This window comes from Loxodonta africana, chromosome 1, assembly GCF_030014295.1.
Source record: "Loxodonta africana isolate mLoxAfr1 chromosome 1, mLoxAfr1.hap2, whole genome shotgun sequence".
Taxonomy (NCBI): Eukaryota; Metazoa; Chordata; class Mammalia; order Proboscidea; family Elephantidae; genus Loxodonta; species Loxodonta africana.
In genome coordinates, this window is record NC_087342.1 from 163,469,083 (window position 1) to 163,495,221 (window position 26,139).

At 47.3% G+C, this 26,139-nt stretch overlaps 1 protein-coding gene across 1 annotated transcript in view; it reads right to left on the minus strand.

The window, feature by feature from the left end:
• The window catches only part of SIM1 (SIM bHLH transcription factor 1), an 80,148-nt gene extending 57,524 nt beyond the window's left edge, over positions 1-22,624 (minus strand). The window contains exons 1-8 of the mRNA XM_003404325.4: positions 21,891-22,624; positions 12,137-12,219; positions 8,634-8,723; positions 7,957-8,065; positions 7,731-7,816; positions 6,855-7,054; positions 6,532-6,638; positions 5,672-5,819 (exon numbers count right to left, since the gene is read on the minus strand). Of these exons, the coding sequence (XP_003404373.1) occupies positions 5,672-5,819; positions 6,532-6,638; positions 6,855-7,054; positions 7,731-7,816; positions 7,957-8,065; positions 8,634-8,723; positions 12,137-12,219; positions 21,891-22,065 (998 nt within the window). The 5' untranslated portion in view covers positions 22,066-22,624. The remainder of the gene's footprint in view (positions 1-5,671; positions 5,820-6,531; positions 6,639-6,854; positions 7,055-7,730; positions 7,817-7,956; positions 8,066-8,633; positions 8,724-12,136; positions 12,220-21,890) is intronic.
• Between the last annotated feature and the right edge of the window lie 3,515 nt (positions 22,625-26,139).

Genomic DNA, 26,139 nt, shown 5'->3' on the forward strand with positions numbered 1-26,139 from the left:
AATTAGTAACAGAATAACGTATCTGTGTAAACTCACCCCAAAAAACCCAGTGCCATGTGTAAATTAGAGGCAAGCAATTCAGTAAAAAAAACTAAAATGTTTGCAGGCCACATTTTTTCTTACAAAATGAAAATGTCCTTAGGGAGACCTATAGGGAAAAAATGATACATTCTTAATTAAATGTCACTGAGAAATTAGCAACGCTAAATTTTAGGCACTAAAATGGCAATATCTGCACACACTTGCGAAGCATCAACACAGAGGCAGCTTTTTAATCTTTGACCATGAAATCCGATCAAAGACTATCCTGAAGCTGGGCAGGCTGATCTCTACAGCCTCACTCACTGAAATCCATCCCACTCTCCCAGACATTTTCTCCCCAGCACTGCCTTCAATCCCACCTCACAGACAGAGAACCACGGAATGCAGCAGATGTGCCAGGCTTTAAATCTGGCTCCACTGCTTACTCTGAGTCTCAGTTTCCTTACTGGAAAAATGGGGAGTGTCATATAGGGTTGTCAAAGAACAAATCAGGCAAGGAACATGACAGCATTTTAAAAGAGACGTGCATTCAGCATTTATTAAAAAAAAAAAAAAACTAAGTTCGAGCATACAAAATAAATCAAAAACTAAATATAGATATTTTTGATAAAAATCAAAATAAGTGAAAAATGTGTGAAGGGTGAGGTGATTTAAGTCAGTGCCAGTATTATGTATTTTAAATGAGACTAAATCTCCCAACTCTTTTTTAATAAAATGTTTTGGTAGTTATAAAATTACTATTAATACAAATGTATCTTCAATTTGTTTTTGTAATCACTCAGTTACATAAAAAATCATTTGAAAAGGACAACTGGGACTCTGATGTTCAATATTGTCATAATAGAGGTTAGCCACAATTAAGGATCAAATCAATTTATGGATATACATTAGTATATGGTCATTGTTTTCAATGATAAAAAAATAAAAATAAATTTATGTAAGAAGTGTTCCATAGCTCCAAAGTAGGAGAGCAAATTATTCTATATTTGTCGTAGCTGCTAAGCCAAAAGGCACTTCATTTGACACTATTTATAAGATAAAAAAGTGGTTTTGCCAGCCAGAAAATCTATTTTCTAATAATAACAACTTGGGCCTTTAAATTAATTAAAAAAAAAAAAAACTTCAGACACCCAAAATAACTTGGTACCACTAATGTACTTGAAAGTACAAACCAATATGGTAGTATATCTTGATATTTGTTTCCTCATGGTAGCAGCACTTAAGGTTTTTATTTACAAAATATACTAACATTTAAAAATTATTTTTAATTGTGAGAACTACACTGGTTTTCTGCAAACAAGAACAAAAATTATGGGGCCTGCAACAATTAGGATGTAGGGACCTCTTTTTTTTCTTTGCCATGAAGAAATTCTATAAATTCAAAAGGTGTCTAGAAGATAGCGTTATGCACGCCACTGATAGGAATTGTCTGTACGTGTTCTCCTTCTAGTAACACTGAAAGAAATTTTAACACAGAAAACTACTTCCTTCTATGTGCTTGGTGAATCCCTGTAAAACATCTTGTGAGATTTTTTACCGAAGGAGTATTCCCTCCTAAGCTTAGGAAGTAAACAGAGAAGTCCTTTTTTACCAATAGAAAATAGTTGAAAATATTAAATATGTCTGAGTCTAAAATTACCAAATCGCTCTCCAAATCTAATGTCTCTCTTTTGTTTTCCAGTCACAATATCAGAGTTATAAGCATTAGCTTACAATTTGCACTAGAAAAAGAGTTTTTAATACACTAACAATTACAACCACATCCTATAGGAATCCCGTCACGGAATACCGTCCATAGATGGGCCTACTTGAGGGTCATATAGCAGTGAGTGCCTGATGAGCATTAATGGGAGATTGTTTTTAATGGCATCAGTAAACTAGATCCCATCTATATTTTTGCAAAGCTTCTATGCACAGTAATATGGAACATTTCTAAACGTGTCATTTTAAATGGCACACAGTGATTATGTAGGAGACTGGTATTTAAGCACGAAATATCAAGATATTGGTAGCTTACTTTGAAATGATTCAGTGGGGAAAATATACATATAAACAAACACATATATAGAGACAGAGACATAAAGCAAATATGGTAAAATGTAACCATTGTTGAATGCAGATGATGTGTTTGTGTGTATTCATTGTACGATTCTTTCAAGTTTTCTATGCATTTGAAAAGTTTATAATAAGTTATATTTTTGAAATAGGATGTTTACACTTCACTGGTTTAGCTTTTAAGAACAAAAAAAGGCAAGGTATCTTATCCTTAAAAGTACATAAGTCTTTTATGTACTTTTTTTAAAAACACAAGTCTAAAAACATAAAGCAAACGAAGGTTCTTCATTTTCTTAGAATTACTTTTCTCATTTTTTGGGTGTTCCACATTTTCAGTTTGCTTCACATTCAGTCCTAATGTTTGTCATCTTGGCTATGAATAATTAATTCTTTTAATTAAACTCCAAGAAATATGAATTCCAGAAAATAACTTAGGTTTTTACACAGTATACTTTCCTTTTATCCTCCACACTTTTCTGGACTTTCTCCAACATTCACTGTTACCAGATGCCAGCTCCAATCATTTATCCTCTTGAAAATAATCAAAGAGCAGGCCCTGTCATACTTAACATTTAGTTCAAAGCCTATGGGCACTGAAGATGTGTTTTTAAATTTTTTCATAAATTTACCAGGGTATATATGTGTCATAGAAAATCATAAACTGTCAGTTTTTTTTTTTTTTCCTGGCATTCTAATAAAGAATTATAAACGTTACATTGAACCTCAGGCACTCAGAAAAAAAGGGGGAATTCCTAAAACTTAACCATAGTGTCTTCTTACTCTCCAGATTTTCAGGACACATGGCAGTCATACAAAGAAATAATTTTTTTTTTTAAGTCATACAAGAGCCAGTAAAATAGCTAGGAAACACGCCACCTGCCTCTAAAACAATCCAGTTCTCTTGTCTTCGCTGTTGTAACTGCATATTAAAACAAAGTTATAGAATATTTCTACTCATTGTTGCTTCTGTTAGACAATAAAAACTGATTTTTTTCTAGCCTTTTTTTAGAACTTCAACAATAAATTTAACATCAGGAATTTAGAAAAATGAGCTTCCTTTGAATGTAACTTCTACTAAAAATCATACTCTTATTCATCCAATGCTTATTTAAAATTGCTACTTTGGTGACATGAAAATCCCTTCAAAATATATGCTATTAAATAAAGTGCTTAAATTTGGAAAACATCTGGCATGTCGAATTATTTGGGGGCTTGTGGTCTAAAATGCATTGTTTGAGGTAATGTATTTGGAAAGAATTCTCTTATCATTCTCGGTTTTCATAGAGATCCAGCCCTGAAAACAAATGTATGTGGTAGTTCACTGCTACCATAGAGAATCAATAACCATCTATTTAATTTTCTAAGACAATGTAAATTAGTAACTTCCAGCCAGATGTGCGATATACACATCAAACAAACTGCAACCTGTTCATTATGAAAATCCTGTCAACACACACAGAGCCACCTGATGACATTTTGTCTAAGGCAGTTTCCACATTTGCAGCTATAAAAATTGTCCAGGAATTTTTATACAAAGAATTGGAGCTGCAGAGTCATAAAATGGTAATCAATTTCAGCTTTTCAACTTGTGCGCTTGTGTATACATACTTCTGCGTGTTTATTTCTATTTTCATTTGGCGGTATAAAATGTTCAGGAAAACGCATGCCATGTTATCTTTCCTTTTATAAATCATTTGTTTATTCTCATTAACCACCCAAACCCACTGCCGTTGAGTCATTCCGATTTACATCTTTTTAATCTGATGTAAAGCTGGTAGTCTAATTCTGCAGTTCTGAAGAAGTATGTAAAGTGAAAAACGACAGTCAACAGAGAAAAGAAAGTACACTTATTCACTGGAAAACAAAACAGGATATTTCAAAATGACTCCAAGCATAAATTAAGTTTACCCATTGGGAGGTCTAACTTGCATTCTTATCATTTATATGGGTCTGTGTGACTGTATACCCTGCTGTTTGATAAAAAATGATTACTAACCGCAGGCACCCACCAGAGAACAGAATGTATGTATAATGCTTGTGATGTCTCAGACATACAAAGCACCTTCTTAAAGAATGTCTGTTTCCTTTCCATGGTGAGCAGACATAATTTTTCACCCTTTAATACTTCTGCTTCACAGAGTGGCTTATTTTATGAATTATGCTTTGCCATTTTCACTTATGTTTATTCTAATAATACGGCAAACTGCATTTATAAAATAGACGGTTTTGTTTCACGATTCCCAAAAACATTAGTATGTTTTCTGCTCTATTAAAATCCACAGGCTTCTTGCTATTACTAAATCTAATAGTATTTACTTTAACACTGTTTCCTAATTAAAATAAGAGAAATAAAAAGACTTTTTAATAACTAGTTGTTACTCTTGAATACTGAATCCTCATCTAAACCACATTCATTTTCTGAGTCTGTTGAATTATACTTTCTTATTAAACAGGGAACAGAGTAAATACTCTTACCGCCAAGCATAATACTTCCACCTACTACATTTTTAATTTGGCAATTTAGAACATCATGAAATTAATCTAGTCCTTATCGACTATATATAGTCTAGTCGGATTCCAGATAGCACCCTTTAACCAACTTCCTAATGTCAAAATAGCATTTATACTAAGTGTCTGCTGTGTCAACGCTTCCAAAGTAGACGGTAACTCCTGAGGTCCCCTAAAATCATTATAATTTCAACCTTTAAAAAAAAAAAAAACCGGCAACTGCGCACACAAAAGGGTACTCTATAAAGGCTTGGACCCTATGCAACTCGACTTTCACAAACATTGTACAGAACGCGCTTTTTTCACCAGCCACACACCAGGCCACGTGATCAGCCTGCAGGGCCACATCAGCAACTAGAAACGATTATTGTTTCCAGAATGAATAAGGCTCAAATGCAACCTCCCAAACGCAGCCGCCACAGCCTCCAGCCGCACCCGCAGGTGGCATCTCGAGCTCCGCTCCTCACTCCGCGAAGCCGCAACACAACGCGCAGGGCCTGGGCGCCGGCCAAGGCTTGCAGCATTAGCTCGGGTCCCTTTGCTTTCTGGGGGTAAAGTCAAACCCTCCTGGTCACTTAAACCCGCTTTGTGGTTCAGGGAAAGAACCACTCTCTCTGAACTCTTAACTTTGATTGGAGACTCTGGTTAAAATTAAGAACTTCAAACCCCAGATTTGAAAAAGTGAAACAGATGTCCTGTTTGTTAACCATAAATGGCTCCGTACGTCCGACCCTTTCCTTTTTTTTTTTTTTTTTTTTTTTTGCTCTTTCTGCGGCATTAAGTTTTATTCAATGCAGAGTTCGCTTAAAAGGCTAAAAAAAGAAACAGGGTAGAAAGCAAATATGGTCTGTGGAAGGAAAAACTCCTAAATCATTCTCTAGAAAATAACGAAGTCTGTCTCTTCAGAAAGATGAAGGCGCTTGAGCTCCCTCCTCCCAGGGCAGCCAGCACTGGGAGGCCGAACCGACGTCCCTAGTGGACTCCAGCCTAGTCTCGCCCCTGCCCGCACCCTCCCGTGGCGGGAGTCTCCGGGAGTGGTCGTGAGGGATCCTGGGTGGCCACTCACGTGAGGACGTAGTTGACGCTGACGATGCAGTGTGGCCTGGACGAGCGGCTGTTGTGCACGATGGTCGCGTAGCTCTGCACCCACACCCAGCCGCCATGCTTCGCCAGGAATCTGTAGTACTTGGTGGTCACCTGCCCCTTCACTAGCACTGATGGGGAAACAGAAGGCAGAGGGTGGTGAACGAGGCCGCCCCAGGACAGCCCCAAGTGCAACCCCTGGTGGTGAAGGTGGGGGTCCCTGTGGGACCTCATATATGAGCCGGGCAGGAAGGAGAAACAACAGGGAAATTCTCCAACGAATTGATCGTCTGATTAATTCGTATCGAATCCTCCCGCCCCCTTTAGGGGATGTTAACAGGTCCGCCGATGGCTGCACCTCTACCAAAGGAGGAACACCTGAAGGTGAGGATTTCCAGCGAATTCAATTTTCTAACTACAGAAGGAAGGAAGGGTCTGAGCAGCTAAACTCCGACGCTCACGTTCCCTGTCCCGGGAGATTAAGCCCAAAATTGTATCAAAAGCCGAGGCGAGTCAATGCGCAGGAGGGAGCAAAGTGGACTGGCCTAGGTTTTTGTTAGTGTCTTTGTTGAAGTTGGTGGGGGAGGGGGGAGGACATCAACAGGAGAATAAGACCTCGCGTGGGGGCAGGGAGTGGAGGGAGTCCGCCCAGAAACTCCTCATCGGCCTCTATATACTGTTCAAAGATGTTCGAGAAACCTGGTGGGGCCCAGTATCCCAGCGCCGCTTTATACCACCCCCGCTCGTAGGGCTCCCACCCGTTTACTTCCTGTGGGCTGAAACCGAGTCTCCCACCCCGGGACGCGCAGGAACGGTAGGGTGCGGGGCAGGGCGGTGTCTTACGCAGGTGGTGCGCGCAGCGCAGATGGAAGGTGTCGCAGCCGTGCACGTGGTGGTACAGGGTCTTCTCAATCAGGTCCTGAGGCTCATACCCCGTCAGCTCTGCCACCCTGCGGAGAACAATGCCCGCGGTATGAGTCCAGGGTGTGGGGTTGCCCCCCACTCCAGACAGGCGTCTCAGACCTGGGCGCCTGCCCTCACTTCGAAGGCCCCGGTCAGTCACCTCATCTGCAAAACGGGCTCATAAGGACTATGGGAAGTTCTCCATCACTGAGTAAGGCTACTCTCCCTGTAAGAGGCGACCCTTTTCGCCCATGCCCGCCCACCTGGAGTCCAGAAAGATGAGCTTCATGTCCAGACTGGCGCGGAACATGAACATATTGCTGTGCAGTTTGATCTCCGTAACAGCGCTGGGTGGCAGCGAGTGGCCCACAGCCACCAGGCCCACATTCTGGTAGCAGCCGTCGAAGGGCGACATGTCCAGGCTGTACTGTCGGATCTTCAGGTAGCCGCTGCAGTGAATGACCTGCGGTGGGGGAGGAAGACTCAGCTACAGCCATGAAGCACCCAAAAAAGTAGGGGGAGGGGTTGGAACACGGTGAGACTTTCCTCAGCCACAAAGGCTATGTGGGCCACGCCCCGCACTAAAGTGTCCAAAGTCATTGGTACTGTGAGGTCTCTCAAGGGGTGACTGTGACTGCATCGCTTCACTGGACTACGCTGGAGATTGTAAAAATGCAGGGGGCTGGGTCGCTCCAACCCAAACGCATCTGATCGCGAGGTGGAGCTCTGGAATTGTATTAAACTTGAGAACCACAGCTCTGAGCTAAAGCATTGATTTTTAAGTACTCTTTTTTTGCAGGTTACAATCTGACTTTGTGGGTAGACTCTGACAATCCACGAAGTTACTGACCATTTCAGACACTTTATGGAACCCTGAGGCCCATCCGCAGGCCCCAGATTAAGAGCCCCACAGTCGAACAGTAGCCTGACCTGTTCTTAGTCTTAAAGCTTAGTCCTTAGGTGTTTAGGTGTTCACAGAGTTCAGTGACCCACGAGGTACGTTCCAGCCAGCAGCGCTTTGACTAGTACGGGGCACCCACCCAGGAGCGGGGCAGGTACCTCCCGCCCACGCCGCCCGCACTGGATGGCCTGAGCACAGACTTTCCACGAGGCTTCGAGCTTCCAGCTCAGCCACGCACCTTGTAGCCACCACAGGTGAGGCCCGCATTCCTCTTGGCCAAGACGCACTTCATCCTCAGGAAAAAAGAGCGCTCGATCTCGTATTCTGGGAGAGAGGAGCGGAGGGGGACGCAGGATGTGAGACAGGCAGGTGGCACAGCCTGCGACAGCTAATTGAGAAGAAGCTAAAAGCAGGCTGCGACGGGCCCGAGGACCACAGTGTCTCGGGCATGTGTCTGCCCTTACCCTGCACGAAGTGAGAGTGGTAGGGCTGGTGGGCTGTGAGTACCGCGGTCATCTCATCGTGATCAGCCGGGTGAATGTATTCATAAATACTGTTCCCGGTCAGTTCTACCTGTAAAGAGAAGAGTATAACTGTCCTGTGATGGTGGACTGCCCCATGGCAGGGGCAGAGGGTTGGGGGGACTGGTAGGTTGGGCTAGGGATTCTCTCAGTACTGGGGATAAAAGCTGGAACTCTGGAGTCAGCCTTAAGTTCTAATTCCAACTCTGCTGCTTGCTACCTATCTCAGCCTCTCTAAACCTCACTTTCCTTATCTAAGAAATGAAAATAGTAATGATAATAACAGCAGCTGATTGGCAATATTCTGGTAAGGACATTATAAGATAAAGTATGTAATTGCCTCTCATAGTGGCTGGCTTATGGTACAGACTCAAAAAAGGAGCCATTTATTTGGGCCTGGGGTGGATGTTAAAGGATAAGGGAAGTCGAGGAAAGGGAAGATATACACTAATTTAAAGAGCTAGGCCCCCTCTCAACTGAATTGCTTCCAGGTCCAGAGCTGCAGATATGAAAGCTTTTGGAAAACCAACCCCTTTTTGCCTCCAGCTCTAGCTGTAAATATAAAGACTTCAGGCTGGAGGTACAGAACCCCCACCCCCATCCCCACCACCACCACCTACCTGAGAAAGACCCAGGTGGACTGAGGCTGTCTCCGAGATGTACATGATTTTCCCATCTGGGGCCACCACAAAGATGAAACCATCTAGGGTCTGGGGGGGGGGGGCAGAAACAGTAAATGGAGACCTCTTTAGGGCACTTTGGATAAACTGGGGAAGGGAGGCAGAAGTTAGAGGGGTTCAACTAGAAGTGCCGGGAGATGGAGTGAAGAAGGACTGGCAGGAAGCAGGATATAGAAAACTAGCCACAAGGGTCCCCTCTTTTATTATTCCCAATCTGAGTCTGGGGACATGCAACACACTGGGAGTGCTCTAGAGGAAATAGTGGACAAGGCTACTGCCCTCCAAGAGTCTGGATTCACCAGAATGGTGAAAATGGACACATCTGTAACACACACACACAAACATTCTGGAAAAAATCAAAGCCTACAATAAGAGATGGGTTAGACTCTTGGGGCAATGGTCACTGAAAGAACAGAGGTCTCCTGTATCAGTCATGGAGAGTTCCACGGTGGAAACATCTTATAGGAGAAAAAGAACTAACAGGGCTTGGTAAAGATCCACGGCAGCAGGCACTGGGCAACATGGAAGTTGTGACAGTCTGAAAAGTTTTGAAACAGAGGGGAGCTAGCCAGTAGCCCTGGAAAGAGTCCAGGAGAGTGAGATGTAGGAAATGAGAGGCTTTACGGGCAGCAAATCCATAGAGTAGCGCTATAGTGTGTGTGTGTTTACATTGATACAACAAACTAACAGGCTCTTCATGAGGGAAAGTATTGGACTTTCACTGTCCCTTTATCTCTGTGAATGAGGTGGAGACAAGGATGAGTCAGACCCTGCTCTCAAGGAGCTCAAAGTCCAGTGAGGGTGACTGGCCTGAAGACAGATATAATAACCACACAGCTGAATAGACAGTGCTGACTCTTGAACTGGGTGGCCAGAGTCTTGGGAGACAATCAGAGAGGTCGTGAAAGTGCTGTTTGAACAGAGCCTTGAAGAGAGAACTTGGACTAAAGGAGGGAGAAACAGCATCCGAGTCAGAAGGAATGGCATGAGCAAAGACAGGGACTAGGGGGAAGGCGGGTCTGGGTATTCTCGGTGACAAATTTGGTGTACTGGACAGGGGCTGAGGAAGGACACCAGGGCTGGGTTTTGGAGAATTTGGGCTGCCAATATGAGGAATTTTCGGTAACTCCTCTAGGCATCAGGGTTCCAACAGAGATTTCTAAGCAAGGGAATAACATGACTTAATGTGGTGTTTTGTTTTGCTTTTCCTTAAATAATAATTTGTTTTTCCTAGCAGAGTGCAAATGGTGACCTGTAAGAGGAGGGAGTGGGAATGAGGAGATCAGGGCAAGATATCTAGAGCAGAGCTGGTCAAGCCTGAACTTGGGAGGTCACAGGGGAATAGAAAAGGAGAGGCTAATTCAAAGATGGTTCTGGCTTTGGAGTCCATGCTGTTTGGTGTCAGAAAGAGAAGCTGAGGCTGACTTCAAGGCTTTAGGGAGGGCATTGAGCCCTCTAACCAAGATTGAAAATTGAAAGATGAGATTTTGTATGAGGGGGAGTCTGGGAGAGGGAGACAATGAATTCCTGTCCTGGAGATGCTAAACATAGGGTGCATGCAGATTTCCATCTGGATGTGTACAGCTGACAGTAGGAAATAAAGATCTGGACCCCAGGAGAAGTCTAGACTGGCGATACCAGCTGGAGTCATGCACATGTGGGCAAGGGAGTTGAGGTAGTGGTTTTGGCTAAGATCATCCAAGAAACCTTAAACTGTGAAAGGAGAAGCAGAGCTGGAACTTTGGAGAGACCCCAGCTTTTACAGGTCAGCTAAACCAGCTAAAAAAAAAACCAAATAGCAGTGGGAAAATCAAAGAGGTGCAAATAGAGAGCAAGCAGAATATGGAAATCATGCTATTTTAAGAAACCATGGGAGTAGGAGGAGCAATCAGCCATATCCCCTCTTTCTGGTCTTTGCTTGAATGTCACCTTCTCCAATGAGGTCTTCCCTGGCCAGCCCATTTTAAATGGCATCACTCAAACATAATCCTCCTCCTTCTCTTTCTTATTTTTCTCCATAGGATGCACACAACCTGTTACAATATGCAGTGCAGCTGCGTGGTTTGCAATTCTGCTCTCCTTATAATGTAAACTCCATGAGGGCAAGGCTCTCTGTCTGGCTCAGAATTGGCCTGCTTATATTTGTGAAATGAACTTGCTCAGGTAGGATAAGAGATGAGCATCTCATCCTGGATTTGAGAATCAAAACACAGTGGATCCTATGGGGAATGCAAGGTCAGTGAACAGGCGGCGGAAGAGATACCAGACTGCGGGATATGGGAGGGAAGGAAAATGGCAGTGTAAGCAAGAGCTAGAAGGGGTGAGAAACTGGTTTGTTCTTTTGTTTATTGTTGCGGGAAATTAGATGCTAATATGGAAAACTGGGGCGGGGGGGGTAGGGACATATGATAGAAAGTATCTGTGCGAGAAGAAGGAACAGCACCTTTCTAAAAGAATTCAGAAATGTGGAGGCCAGGCAGGTGAGAGAATACTCACCCAAGGCCCTTTTTTGCCCTGTGAAATGATCTCTTCCGGATCTGGGAGGGAGGAAGGGCCGGGTATCACTGGAACAATAAAGGCTGTGGCTCTTTCGCCATGGTATGGGGGACCTGCTTGTCCTGGCCCACGGGGGAGAACCAGCTCTGCTTTCTCCGCAGCTGTTTAGGCTCGAAGCTCCCACGCAAGGAGCTCGGAGCTCGTGGTGGACTTGAATAATAACAAAGGGTGTGCAGGGTAGGGGACAAGTGTCAAGCCTAAAAATGCCACCGGGAGTTTTACTATTTTAAATATTTGCTCTGCGACTTAAGCGGGCAACGGGTAATTTAAAACGGTGTGCACTGCAAACAACGCGGTAATGGGCGCCTCACATTGGTTAAACTCATTATGTTGGGGTGTGTTGTGTGCACTTATGAGAGGGTCTGAACATTGTCTGGGCTGGCCTGGGTGAGGGCGCTTGGAGAGAGGAGAAAGCCAGGGAACTACAGGGAGATGAAACGAGTTACAGACGCAGCTGGATCCAGAATGCAGAGGCTTAAAGCACTAACGAGCATTTCTAACAGATTCCCCTTATTTCCTTTGTAAATCCTTCATTTTGGGCGGTTCTGCTGCCGTGCCTCGGCGGCTTGGCCCGGTACTACCTGGTTTTCTCAGCCGAATGGTGTCGAGGAGCTCCTCCTCCCTCAGTAGTTCCCCTGCCCTGATGGGGCCTTGTCGGCCTCTCTAGTAAACCCGACGTCCTGGTGGTCACCTTGCTTCGCTCTCAACCACGCGAGGCGCCACCACAGCAAGAAAGGTTAAGAAGCTAAACGCTTTAACTTTGGAGGAGGTGTTGGGGCTGCGAGAGGGCCACATCCAGGCAGCATCCTATTTTCCTGGAAAACAAGGAGTCCCCCATAGGGCCAGGCCCTGTAAGCATGTTGCCTCCAGGAGACCCGCGCCGGTACCTGAAGCAGGTGGGAGCCCAGTTCGCGGCCCACGTTGTCCAGAGGGCTGGTCCGACTCGAGTGGCCCCACGCCTCGCCGAGGCCTGTGGAGACACAAAGACGCTGGCAGTGCTGAGGCGAGTCCCGCAGTTAAGCCTACACTCACGACACGAGATCATGGGGGTTTCCCGCTGTACTCCACCCACAGCGCTGAATCCCAGCATCTGAAGGGTTGAGCAGAGGTCAGACTTCCTCCCCAGGACGAGCCCAGGTTTCTCAGGCAGGGCAGGGCCCTGGCCAAGTGCACCTCCCCCCCCACCCCCATAGTAAGTGGCCAAGTGTGGGGACAGCCTTACCCTGGCGGAGCCCCAGAGCCGCACCCTAGCGATAACTTTTGGGTAGGTTCACTAGCATGCTTACGGGAATGAAAAAAAAGGGACCCTTTATTTCTCGCCCCAGGCTTTCATCATCCTTATCAGGAGCCCGAAGATGTCCCCACATCCAGCGAAAGCCACTGCGCTCCCAAAGACCCAAGGCAGCGGGCCAAGTCCAGCCAATCCCTAGCGGACTTCTTGATTGGCTGCCGGGTTCTCCCGCCATTCTCCGCCCCTCGGCCTCTAACTTTAATCCCCTTCGGAAACTTCCGTTTGCTTGCGAGTGGCTTCCAGCCTGAGTCTCACCAGCATTCCAGCGCAACCCTTCTCCCTCAGCCTTTCCACTTCTAGCTCCCGGCCGTACAGCTACCCTCCTTCTCCCCCACCCCACCCCCCCCAAAAAAAAGGAAAGAAAGAGAGGGAGGGAAAGAGAAAAAGAGAGGAGAAAAACAGAAAACGCACTGGCTTTTCTGAAGTTAGTCTACTCTGAGGGGCTGACACCTTCTTAGTATCCTTCAGGACACAGAGAATCATTCAATTTCTCTATCTTCCAGGTACAGTATCTATTAACAAAGACAGCCCCTTTCCCTCCTTGATGCTACCACATGAAGATCTGTTGAGGCTTTGCCACGAATGCGGATGATGCCTCAAAACTAAAACGCTCAAGCCTCCCGGACTGAATATGTAAAAATAATAACAACACATAACATGGAGTCTGCTATAGTGCCTGTTTGCAGAAGAAAAATGAAAACAAACGCAGAATAAGCTTGAAGAGATCGAGGTTAAACTATGGTAACATCTTTTAACAGCGTTGCTACTGAAATTACTTTAGCTAGGTAGTTAAGCCCTTTTATGCTACACCATTAAACAGGACTTAACATGACAAAAAAAAAAAGGTGATTTACTGCTTTAAGGGGCGAATCACCATGAAGTACACGATGAAGTACACACTTGCATTGTAATATGGGGATGGGGGCTGATCTTTCACAATAAAAAGTGGAGTTGGACTCTTAAAAGGCGTTCATCAGGAGCTGCTCCCTAAGCAAGCGATAAAAACCCAGACAACTAGTAACCATGAGCGCCCCTTAAGCTCGATTCGGGTCTTTCTGGGTGTTTGCACATCTAAATAAATCTAACGATTTCCCCACCGCTCTGCAAACACCGAAGCTCCCGGCCTGTGCCGGGACTCTTTCCCTCCCTCAAGCTTCAACCCCTTCTGCCTGTTTGGCCCGCCCCAGTTTCCCCTCCCAGAGAGACTCCTTTGCCTTGGTCCCTGTGGTCCTCCTGGACTGCTCTAGGAGGGCCCTGGCCCCAGACACAGTTACCTGCACATATTCCTCCCTCTTGTTACCTTCCCTTCACTCCTGTCAGACAAGTCATCCTTCTCCTTGGTTTCTGGCCCGAAGTGCTCATTTGTTCACCCTCCCCTCCTCTTACATACACACACCCAGAACAGGTGGCAGTAGACTTGGCTAGGGAGGCCGTGCGGGCTATGAGCTCCGCCGGCGGGGAAAGGTCCCTGCTGGGAGAGGCCAGGACACGAGTGGCGCCAGCCTTTGGACGCCCTTGGGCCTAGCAAAGGCCTGAAACCCAAAAGTTTCTCGGGAGCAAGGGGCCGGGGCTCTCGCTCAGGGGCTCCCGGAGCGGGCCGAGGTCGGCTAGTGTCTCTGGACACATCTCCTGAGGCTCCCCAAAAGGCGCCTGCGCTCCGAGGAGGAAAGACACCCTGTCTTTATTCTAAAACTGTGAGGGCCCCCTGGAGTGGCCAGAAGACGCCCAGGAGCAGCCTTCCCACCTGATTCATTTGCAAATCCCCCTGGCCACGCTTGGGGTTAAAGACTAGTTCCGAACTCTCGGCGCAGGCCTCCTCTGTGTCTCAGGTTGCGGCCTCATTAGTATGCGCCTAAGAGGGAAAATAAGACTTCCCGCAAGTTAATGAACAACCGGTCCAGGCGCAGGTTAACTGGGGCCTCTCCAACCCTCCTCCGCACCCCTCCGCCCCACCTTTTAAGGAAAGTTCTGCTTTCACGGAGCGTTGCTTTCTCTTTAGGTTCTCTGTCGAAATCTCCGTCACACGGTTGTGTCTGAGTTAATGTTTTATAACGCGCTGGCAGCACTAGTCTACCTGCCGAGATTTTCCGACCCAACATCAGGGCTGCGCTCACTCTTCGCGCTGCTGAGGAGGCCTCCCCAAGCCCCGGCAAAGGGTCCCCCCTCCAGAGAATCCCAGAGTGTGCCAGAGACCCTCTCTCCGGACCCCCCTTGCCTCCTGCCTGCGGTGATGCGTTCCCGCACCCAATTTCAGTTGGTGAGGGGGTAAGCTGAGATTTCGTTTCTGCACTTGACCTACCGCAGAAAATTCTCAAATCCTTTGATTGTCTGTTTAAAATGAGGAGGAAACCAACTCCCTTTGCGGCGGGATTACAGTGGGAACAAGATCTAAAGATTCTCTTGTAATTCGGTGACGCTGAGGGAACGGAGGTTTGCAAAGGAGAAAAGGAGCTCTGTGAGGGAGGCGATAACTAAATCGGGTTTTAGACAAAAGGCTTTTCCGCAGCTAAAGTGGCCGAAGACAAAGGAAAACATAATCTATTTTGGAAGATTTCCAAGATATGCCACATTAACTTTAGCAGATAAATTTTGCTTCTCCCTGGCCTGCCTTTTCCCTTAAAGGCTGGTTCACCATATTTACATAAGTAGCATTAGATGGGAAGTATCTACTATGGATCTAAAGGCTCGCTCACATTTCATGTGAAAACCGGGCAAGTTTCCCTGCTGCTTTACCCTCAGTGCGCGGTTGAGCCATTTCCATTTAAATACCCCCTGACCCAAGGATTACCTCAATGGACTGACTGCACGGGTTTTGTAATTTCCTGAAAATGAGATTTCGATTTATAAAACAAGAAACCAATTAGTAACCAAATGAGGCGAAGTAGATCCACTAAAATTGACCTAATCCCACAGGCACCATTTAGGTCCGTTCTTGGCGAATGAATGATGAGCCCCAGTCTAGCGTGAGCTCAAAGCCTCATCCAGCTGTGTTATTGCAAGCAGCAAAAATAAATTGATCGAGCTTTTCCTTCGGAATGAATTGCATACCCTTGACAAAATACAGATTACAGACCCCGCATCACAGCCTTCTTCACTCAGACAGGAAGATGAGCAAAAGAATCATGTTCTACTGTTCATTCTTAAAATAAATAAACATATTTCAATAGGTATGTGGCCCCTTTGCAGTGGCTTCTTAAGCCTTCATCTCCCCGACTGATCGCGATGTTTTTTAGGTGATATGGGGGAAGGGGGAGGAGGGAGCTGGTCCACGACCTGATCACAACTTGGTGACTGCGGTGGGAAAAGCCCTCCGAGGCCAAGCTCCTAACTTCAGGTGTCGGAGGGGCTTGGCTCAGCCACTCGCGTTTCCCTTAGGCCTGAGGTTTGAAAGAGGAGGTTGGCCCAGGGAAGTAAGCCCAAATCCCATGTATCGTGCAGGGCGTGCACGTCCTCGCTCAGTGCGCACTGTCCAAGCCTTCCCTGGGGCCGAGGCGCCAAGCGGCTTCGCGTTCGAGATTCCGCCCCGGCAGCGACTGGGCTCTCCCTGGAAGAAATGGGGGGAAAATGGGCAGCTGTAGCCTGGACTGCGCGCCCGGAGCAATCTCCGGGCAGGAGGATGCCTCAAGTACCGAGGTGCACCCGCCTCCACCTACTAGGCTGGGGTCCGCCCCTCCTGCAGCCCTCTCCCGCCACCAGGCGGATGTGGCCGAGCTCCCAGGGCTTCCGCGGCATCTCCGGGACAGACTTCGTCCCTCACAGCTGGCTGGATCCCACCGTGTGTGTAAAGCGTCGACCTCCACCCAGGTCTCCCCCAGCTAGCGTCTCGGAGGGCTAGAGACCCGGTGGCAGCGCCCAGGGGATTCAGCAGTATTAGCATAAATCTGGAGTGGAGACCGCCGGTTACCGAGGGAACTGGCTTCCCTGACCCGCAGTCTGAGCCCTCGTAGTGCTCCGGCACCCGAGCTTCGGCTCCCAGGTCCGGCCCGAGCCTGGCGCCCAAGTCGCAGCCGGGCGCCAGAGGACCTGAACTGCAGGAATGAGGGCCGGAGGGATTCCGCCAGATTCCGAGTAAACCATGGGACCGGAAATGCACACGGGGGTGACAAGTTTACAATGTGTGGCGACCGAAATGCGTCAGGGCGTCGCCCCTGAACTACGGGCCTTCGAGCCCGACCGCGCCACAACGATGCTACAGCCCGGAAGGTCAGCGCGGGTGAGGCCAATAGGCAAGCGCTACCTTGCAGGTGGATCCTGTTTCGGTTCTACTTGGCAGTGGGGCCCCAGAAGGTCGGACCGAGCCCTCCCTCGCGGAAACGGCTCGCTTGAGCGGGATGTTCGCTTAAGGTTTTAGCGGCAGCCAGTCCGCCGGGCAGTAACCGGGCTGCAAGTGGGGCGGCGGGCGCGGGCCCGCGCCGGGGAGGCCACTGCTACCAGCAGGGAGGCGAAGACGTCCTCGGGCTTTCTCCGAGGGCGGAGAGGCACCCATAAACGGGCCCTGACAGGAGGTCGCGAGCCCGAGGCGCACTCTTGGCTGCGGCCTCCGGAGCTGAGGCGGTCGGGGTCTCAGGCCGCCGACACCTGGAAAGCAGGGGTGCCCCAAGGCGACCCGCCCGGCCACAGCGCACAAGTTCCTCCCGGCTGCGCGCTCTGGTCCGTACGGGAGGCGCGTCGGAGGCCGTGACGGCTTCTGGCCCTGGTCTGGCACGAGCCACCGAGAGGAGTGACTCTGAGTAGAGGCCTCTCACACAGTAGGGCTACCTGAATGTGACTCCCTCTGCAATTCTCTGACGCCGTTTTAGCACCTTCTTTGCAGCAATAATTGAGGTTTCCCCTCCCCCACACAAAAATTTAAAATTCCTTGGATCAGGGACTGAAAAATGGGTGGCTCGCTAAAATCAAGAGGTGTCAGCGGGGCCCATACCTCATTGTCTTGAGTAATACCTGGCCCAATGGATAGAGAACTGCGGCAAGAGTCCACTCGTAGCCTTAAGTTTACAAGGGTTCAGCTTCTGCTCACATTTGTGTCTGCAAAAGCTCAAGGCTGTCAAGCGAGATTCCCTAAGACTGAAAACAACTTGCCTAGAAATCAAGCCCAGTTTTAGCTTCGGGTGGGCGATTATACCCTGACCTAGGTTATGATGCCCTTTTCGTTACTGGTTTTATTAGTGATCCCTCTCTTTAAAGAAAAAAAAAGAATTTCTTCCATTGATCCGATCTACTATTTCTAGCACATAAATCTGCCCTGCAAATGCCGTGCACAGAGTTCAGCTCTGCACTCCACATTTAAGTCAACATCAAAACTGGAATTAAACAGAGAAAACCAGCGTGGAGCGTAAACTGTGCTTAAAGGCTTTTAAATGAGAAAAACTTCTGTAAAAAAATAAACATTGAAACCTAATCCTCAATCATTTCCCTGAACAGCAAGAAAAACAGCTTTAAATCACCGATCCACGTGGGAAATGGGGCCTCTTTCTCTCTTTCAGTTCTTGGACTCAAAACATATAACACTATTAAGAATTTCACTTGAGGTGAATATTATACAAAGTATTTGTGGAGGTTTGTTTAAGCACCCTAGTCCTTCCAGTCTTTGGACTCTCTCTTGAGCAGTTATTAATTTCAACTTTGTGATTATTTTTATTTTCTCAAGACATCTTGACATTGAAATGGTAGCATAATATTACCAAGATTCTGAATGGCTATAGATGTGAAAACATGCTTGACCCTTTCAAAGGTTATTATGCGAACTACTATGCCTCCAGTCAAGATTTCATTATAGCTGCAGAGCAAATATATATGTATTACTTTTTAGTTGACTTTGTCCTATACTGTGCACAAATAAAGTCACACCATCTCTTTTTTTAATTCTGCCTTTCTGGATATGATAGCATCAAAGGTTTATGCATTTCTAGATTGTGTCAACTTTCCCTTTGCAAGGCAATTTTAAAAAGGAATGTTACCAATTGGGAGAGATGCAATTTTAATTATTTCACAGAAATCTCCCCCCCTCCTTTTTTTAACTATTAAATCTCCCATCTAATGCTTTATTCTTAAGAAATCCAGGGGTTTTTTTTTTTTTCTCATTTTTCCCAACAGCTCAATTTTATCTAACCAAAACCAAACCCAGTGCCCTCGAGTGGATTCTGACACACAGGGACGCTATAAGACAGAGTAGAACTGCCCCATAGAGTTTCCAAGGAGTGCCTGGCAGATTCAAACTGCTGACCCTTTGGTTAGCAGCTGTAGCAGTTAACCACTATGCCATCAGAATTTCCCAATTTTATCTACTTAGGTAAAAAAAAGAAAAGCTGAAACTTGCCCCCAGACAGGGAAGCTACTAGATGAGGGGGATGATGTATTCAGCAATGGTAGGAGTGGAGAATGAGCTATATTTTGAGGGTTTTTTTCCGTTTTTTTTTCAAATGTAAGTATGGAAGGCTTTTGTTTGTTGATTTAACTTACTAGCCTTTTTGTCATTACAGGGTATTTTAGGTGAAATGTGATATGAGCAAAAACAGAGAGGTTTTACAGTCATTGTTATGCCTATAGCTAAGAATTGACACCAGATTTATAGTTACTTGTATTTTTTAGATTATGTACCTGGAAAAAAATAAGTTACATGTGATAGGACGCTTGTCACATTGAAACAACTCTTTATCCCATTCTTAAAATTTTACTGAGGACCTACTATGCACTAGGATGGCTTCAAGATAGATGCAAAGACAAAATTCATCTTCAAATTTATTGTTTCCATTCCTCATCACTAAAAAAGGTTGATCCCATATAAAGTATTCAGTTTCTCCCACTACCATGGACTCCAATCTTGTCCACTCTCTCACTTTGCTGAACCCAAATTTGGCACCCTCTGCAGGTTATGCCAGGTTCTGCGACTTGTGACCCACTCCTTTGAAAGTTGATGTGTTCTTGTTTTTCTTTCCTATTCTTAAAGACCTTGTTCGGGTTTGGCGTTTTTGAAGCCTATCCAACCTCAAAATGAAAACCTCATCCCTAGAAGCCAGCTGTTCGAATGACCCTGCCTAACTCACCGGTTGTAGGCTGCGGATGAGTTATGAGCTCAATAGTAGCTGTAGAAATAAACGATGTGTCCGGAGTTGGCACATCGTCCATCCCCTTCCTCCCCATAAACTCACACTCACCCACTGAAGAAGGGATAGGAGGGAGGGGCCCGGGGCGGAAGGTGAGGAGGGCTGCAGAAAGCACAATCACTGTTCAAGTAGCCAGAGGGGATGGGCCTGGCCACCAAGAGAGACTCCAGTGAGCATCTTCACCAGAGCTCTCTAACAAAAAATTAAAAATAACAATAATAAAAGGTAAAAAAACCCGAGAAGTTGGCGATGAGAGTTTGCTTTTTGTCCCTATTTATTTAGCTCGCGATTTAAAATTTGTGAAGTTAGCACTTAATTAAAAAGAAAGCTTGCGTTCTTAAAAAAAAAAAAAAAAGCAAAAACAAGCCGAGCCCCTCCCGGCCGAGCCTGTTCCACTCTGCACCACTCAGAAGAGCCCGGCGACTTCTCCTCCCGCTCTGCGCTCGCCTGAGAACCCGGCGTAGCTATTCTTCTAGTCCCGCGATTACTCTCAGCCCTACAAGCGGCACCATATGCTTCTTATGATCAAACAGCGAGCGACATCGGCACCGATAATTGACGAGACCCGCTAGAAATCACGCAGAAAGGGAGCCCACTGAGACCGCAGGGGCTGACAAATCACTGCTAATAATCCTGTTAGGACCCGCGCGGCCAGCAGAGTTCTCGATAGCTTTATTTTTATAAAGCAGGCGCTGACAGTATAAAAGACAACGGGATCTCTTTTTAAAACAGAAGGCAGTGTGCATAATAGTAATTTTCCTACCAGCAATTCCCAGCACAGTTTGAATGGGAAGTATGGTTTTATGGTTTTTAATATCCAAGTCCCCCCTCCTATTTCTTTAACTTTTCTGGTAATTTAGGCTTTGATTCCTCTCCTCCCGTGGTTTTCAGGGTCAGATGAGGAGAATTGTCCAAGGAACAGCTTTAAGACAAAATGACCATAACACTACTTATAGTTTTGGGGTGTAACTTAACTATATTTTGAAAGTTTTCCTTTAATACCTCTGAATAATTTGAGGCGTATTTTGCAAGTTTTTGACTCGGATAATAACTTTTAAGTCAAAATCAAGCAAAGTGAAACTCCAAACCCAATAATGACGATTTCATTTTCTCTCCCCGTTTTCCTTAAAAGAAAACAACATCCCAAACACTCGAAATCAACAACATAAATATCTGGGGTCAAATAAGAAATTTTGATTTGGAAATAAGCAGGATTCTTTCTCTTGGATTTTTGTTTGTATAGTTCTCTCCTTTACATTCCTGAATCCTCCCCTCCCCCAGCAAAGACAAATCTAAACACTTTTAAAAAAATGTGTTTATGTTATTTGTACGAGGGTAAAGGAAAGGATGGATAAATGGAAGAGTGTCCTTTTCCTAGTAAGAACAAATGGTTTGTACAGGACAGTTCTAGGAAGGCTGCTCTGTCCTCAAGCAGTGAATTTTGATCATTTAAACACAAGTTTTAAATCATGTCAACAGATCAGCAATTCTAACTTGTAGGTCTATATAATTTTCCCAGAATTCATTTGCCAACCCACTACCCAGATGATATTTTCTAAGCAGACTAGTAATCATAACTTAATCTCACGCACTTTGGGACTAGCCTATTATCTCAGAAACACATCAAGCCCAGATTTGCAAATCAGCAAGCCCCAGCGTTAGTTTCAGAATCTTTGAACATGCTGAAAACCCAGAATGAATTTGCTATAAGCAGTTAAGAGACAGGGTAGATTCAGGACATTTTTGCTCACAAATATGAGTGCTCCTTGCTTGCAGAACTACAGAAATACAGAGAAATTACTATCTAGCTTTGCTAGATCCATGTACATGGGTCTATCTATACCTAGCAAAAATACAAGAATTTGGCAGTGTCCCTGCTTTCTACTGGATACAATTGTAACAAAAGGAATAAAAAAGAAAGTCTTGTTTGGATTAGTAGTACTTTCAACTGAGTCCAGTATCTGAAGTGTTGACAAAAGCACTGTTGGGCTGCTTCCCAACCAAACATATCTGAGGGACTGAAGAGAGAGTATTTGTGGGGAAGTAGAAGGAGCCAGGAAAAGGCAACACAAACGCTGAGTTCAGGAAGGTCCTTAGTCAAGCAGCCAGGGTAAACTTCCCTTCCCCTTCGCAGAAAGTATAGATGTAAATACGTATGTATTTCTCTGCCCACTGGTCTAGTCTCACCACCTGGCAAATCCAGTACCTCTTCTGCCTTCCAAATCCCGTCTGGGCAAAGTCACTTACCTTCTGGGAACACCACTCTCATTTTGAGATAGCTGGTGGTGAGTCTGATTATGGATGCTTTGTCCAGCTGCGAGGTGATAGCCGAGGGCAAAGGCAGTAATTTAGCCAGTTCATAAAATTCACTGTTTTCCTTCTCCCTCCTAGTCCGGGCAGCATTTTTGGACTTCTCTTTCATTGTGTCTCCTTCCCCCTTTTTTCTTACAGCGTAAGCTCCACAGATTCATCCAAAACCAAAATAAACTTTCAATTAGAGATCATATTTGACAAAAACATAAAGCATACTTTGAAGAGGCTGAAGTCTTTGCGCCGGAGAGAACGTACAGATGGTAGTTAAAAGACCAGAGCTGCGAAATGAAAATATTTTCTTGAGTATAGCAAAGCTGCTGATCCACGGCAATTTGGGCAATCCTGGGGGCCTCCGAGTATCAAATGCCAGAGGCACCCCAGAGGAGCCAACCTTTTCTTCGATTCCTCGCTGCAAACCCGGGTCCTCGGAAAATGGACATAATAACGCCAGGCGTTTGCTCTTCAGTCCCGCGGCATTGAAAGCGGCTCCGAGCCCCTTTGGGGAAAACAGGAATCCCAGACAATTTCCTTCAGGCCGCTGTGAAGACAACAACACCAGAGCATAAGACATCTGCGGCTCTACAGTCACTCATAGTCCCGAAAACCCGCCGCAAAGGGCCTCTGAGAGCCCCAGCTTTCCTTGCCAGACTCGGTGTTTTTGTTTGGTTCTTAAGGTCAGAGAAATCAGCCAGCGAGACTGAGACCCTGCAAATAATGCTCGCATTCCCTCACCCTTGCTAGCCACATTCGCCAGCCCCCTGGGAAGTTGCCCGAACAACAAAACGCCGATGTGTGAAGACCCTCAGGAGGCTGCCGCCGCCGGCCCCCGGGCCCGCGCCCCGGCCAAGGCGCAGCCCCAGGCAAGCTCGTTTCTGCAAACCGGAATGCTCCGCAGCGCTACCGGCGGCTCGCAGTCCCCCGACCTTGGAGGACCTGGGACTTGGCTCCCTTTCTAACTTGAGTCTCAAGTCTAAGAGATTCCTCAGAAAGTGGGCACCTACACATCAAGTCCCTCGGGACTTCCGAGGAGACCCAGCGCTCTTCCTGCCCATCAGGGCGGCAACGAGCCGGGCGCGGCAGCGCCAGGTTAACAGGTGGCACACTCACCACAGCCCCTCGCAGGCTCCGGGTGGGGGCGTCCTGGCCTCTCCCCGTCCGCGGGCCGCAGAGCCGGCGGAGCCGGGGGAGCTGCGGCGCCGGGGCCGGGGCCGGGGCCGGGCGTCTTCTGCTTCACCTACCTTCAGTCCCCACTGGCGGCAAAGGGTGCGGAGGAGCCCACCTCTTAATAGCACTCATGCCTGCCGTCCAACTAAGCAATTCCACGGGCCTCTCGGCTTTCCACCCGCAGAGAGGAGCAGAGTGCGCCCCGGCTCCCTTTTCCTGGTTATGAACTGGGGGAGGGGTGCATGAGAGAAGGAGGGGGAATGCGGGCTTTGGGACGGGTGAGGTGGTTTTAGAATCCTCCTCTTCTGTAGTTGCTACAAAGCTAGTATTATAGCTAATTGGAAGCCGAAAACACCCCCCCGTAACTTCTTTATAGCGTACAGGGTTTAGCCTCAACTTCACTCCCAGGTCCTCTCTCGCCCGCCCTCCCTTGATGCCACTCACAAGCCTTCCACGCTTCCGATTGGTCCGAATCGCCCCAGGGCGCAGCGTTCATTGGTCGGCCAGGCTGACTGACGCGAACATCCCCGGCTCCTCAGCCGCGCGCCCCGCCTGCTGCCCTGCGACCCGCGTGGCGGTCGCGCTCCTAACCAGCCCCCCGCTTCCAGGTCGGCGCCGCCCGGCGGCTGCCGCCGCTTCTGGCCTGCCGGGCCTGGCGGGCGGCGTGTGGGACCTGCGGTTCTCGCTCCCTGAGGTCTGGCTGCTGTGTGCTCAGCCCCGCTCCCTGACCCCGCTGTGCCCAGCCTCCCCGAGGCGACGGCCTGAGGCCCCGGGCTGCGGAGGTCTTGCCAGCGTCTGGGGCTCCCGACAGGCGAAGCGGGAGTCACCCGGACTGCGGGCGGGCTTCGCCCAAAGGCCGACCTGGCGGCCGCGCCCCTCCCTCGGGCAGGTAGCGAGAAGGACGGCGCGCGGGGCGGTGTTGGGCTTTATTTTCCCTTTTCTGTTTGTGAAACCGTAGCACCACAGAATTCATCGCCAGAGGAGATTAGTAGAATAGCTGTCATTAACTTAATTTCAAAAAGGAGCATCTTTGCGAAATGGGTCGGGTCTGCGGGGGCTGATTTGTTCACCGTGGAAAGCTCTGCCGGGAATTTTCCTATGGGAGTGGCGAGGGGTCACTAGAGGAAAAGAGGTAACATTTCAGGTAAAATAGGGTTAGAGAGAGAGACTGATAGATATCTCACAACAATCCGTTATCTGAAATGTCAGACTTTTGTTGGATTTTGTTTTCGGAGACAAAATTCCAACACCAATATTCCTGATAGAAGGAATACAGTCTGCATGAATGAATTTACAGCACTCACATTTTCCCACTAGGAGCCGTTTACGTATAGGCTCGCAAGCCCTATTGCTGATAAATTGTCTTACAGACCCCCTAATTTGAAGCGCCTTCCCTCTCCGTTATGTGATGAAAAAGACAACCGAGAAAAAGTTGAGTTGCCCCGAAGTCAATTATTATTGTTAGCGAATCACTCTACAGATGCGATTGATCGCTTGGTTTTGGTGCCGCTGGTGCCCACGATCCCGTTCTTGGAGATACGTATGAAAGGCTGTGAGAATCGTGCTCTCTCCCTTTCGTTTGTGGCTCTAATTGCCGCTGAGAAAACAAATACTCTGAAGAGGGATGTGTGCCATTCGGCTGATATTCGGAACAACCTTAAGAGTGTTCAAAAATACAAACATCTGCCACCTCCTTGCCACTCCATGGCAATAAGCTCGCTGAATGACAACCGGAGCTTTCTGGAGGATATTTACACATCTGGGCCACACCTGGCAAAAGGGGGTGACTATTCTGGATAAAGAGAAAGAAAGAAAAAGAAAAGATCTAAACACAGAAATTTTGTAGCTGTTTCAAGACTGGAATCCAACTATGGAGGAGTCATTTTCCCAGAGGCTGTACATGCACTTGGAGACCCGGCTCGGGGAGGTTCCGACCACCGAAGGATGCCCGTCTAACCAGAGATGGTTAAAAAAAAAAAAGAAAAAAATTTTTTTAGGAAGATAGAAATGCACAGTAGCTACAGAGAGCAGAAAAGGTCAAGTTAGCTACTACATTAAGGCGGCGGGGGGGGGGAATGTGGAGAGAGAGAAAACCTTCCATGACCCCCCCACCCCCCACGGAGGGTCTCACAGGTAAGGAGGAGCCGCCTGGGGAAGCCACGACACAGTAGGAGTTAGAAGCTCTTTTCTGTTACTACTGAGTTCTAGAGAGGATTTCAGTCAAATCTGCGGTTGCTTTAAACCCTCTACTTCAAACAAAGTGCAGGTATGAAAACGCCTTTCTGGGTCTGAAACTCGTGCCCTCAGCAGGGGCCCTCTGGGAGTCAGGCGGTTCCTGGCTCCTCTTACCCGCCCGTTTCACGTGGAAGAAATGCAGCGTTTCCCCTACGTAAGGAAGTCTTCACACCGGCCAAAGAAGAGGTCGGGGTGGGAGTGGGTGGGGGTGGGTGGGGGGAGGGGCAAGTGGGCTGCTCCAGCTTCCTAATGAAGCCGACCAGTCCACACACCGAGTAGATGTCGTTTAATAAAGTGAATGCACGACCATGAGGTGACAGACCCTCTCTAAGTCCTCGGCACACAACTGTCTGAGCTGCGTTTACCTAGAGAATGAATTAGCATGGCGACGTAACACCTGTTTTTCTAATCTTTGAACCTCGGCTGGGATCCGGAACGTGGGTCCTACATTCCCTCGCCTAAGCGCAGGGGCCCGGCTCCGCACCCTCTCGGCGCCTCTGCCCGCCAATCCCGCACGCGCGCCCTGCGAGCCGGGGCATGAACCCAAACCTCAGGTGCCTCCCACGTGTTCAGAGAATTTGTGTTTGCCTCTAACAAGGGACATTTTAAATAACTTCCTTGACCCTGAAAGGCGAAGCCTACCTACCTCTTTACCAGTGTAAGGAATAAAGCCCCAGAAAGTAAAGAGAGAAGCACTGGTGACCCACCAACGACAAACAGAAATCCCCCAGGGTCTAGGCCGTCGCCTCCTTGAGCTGCTGCCTTAAAACTTAGCCCTCTGCCC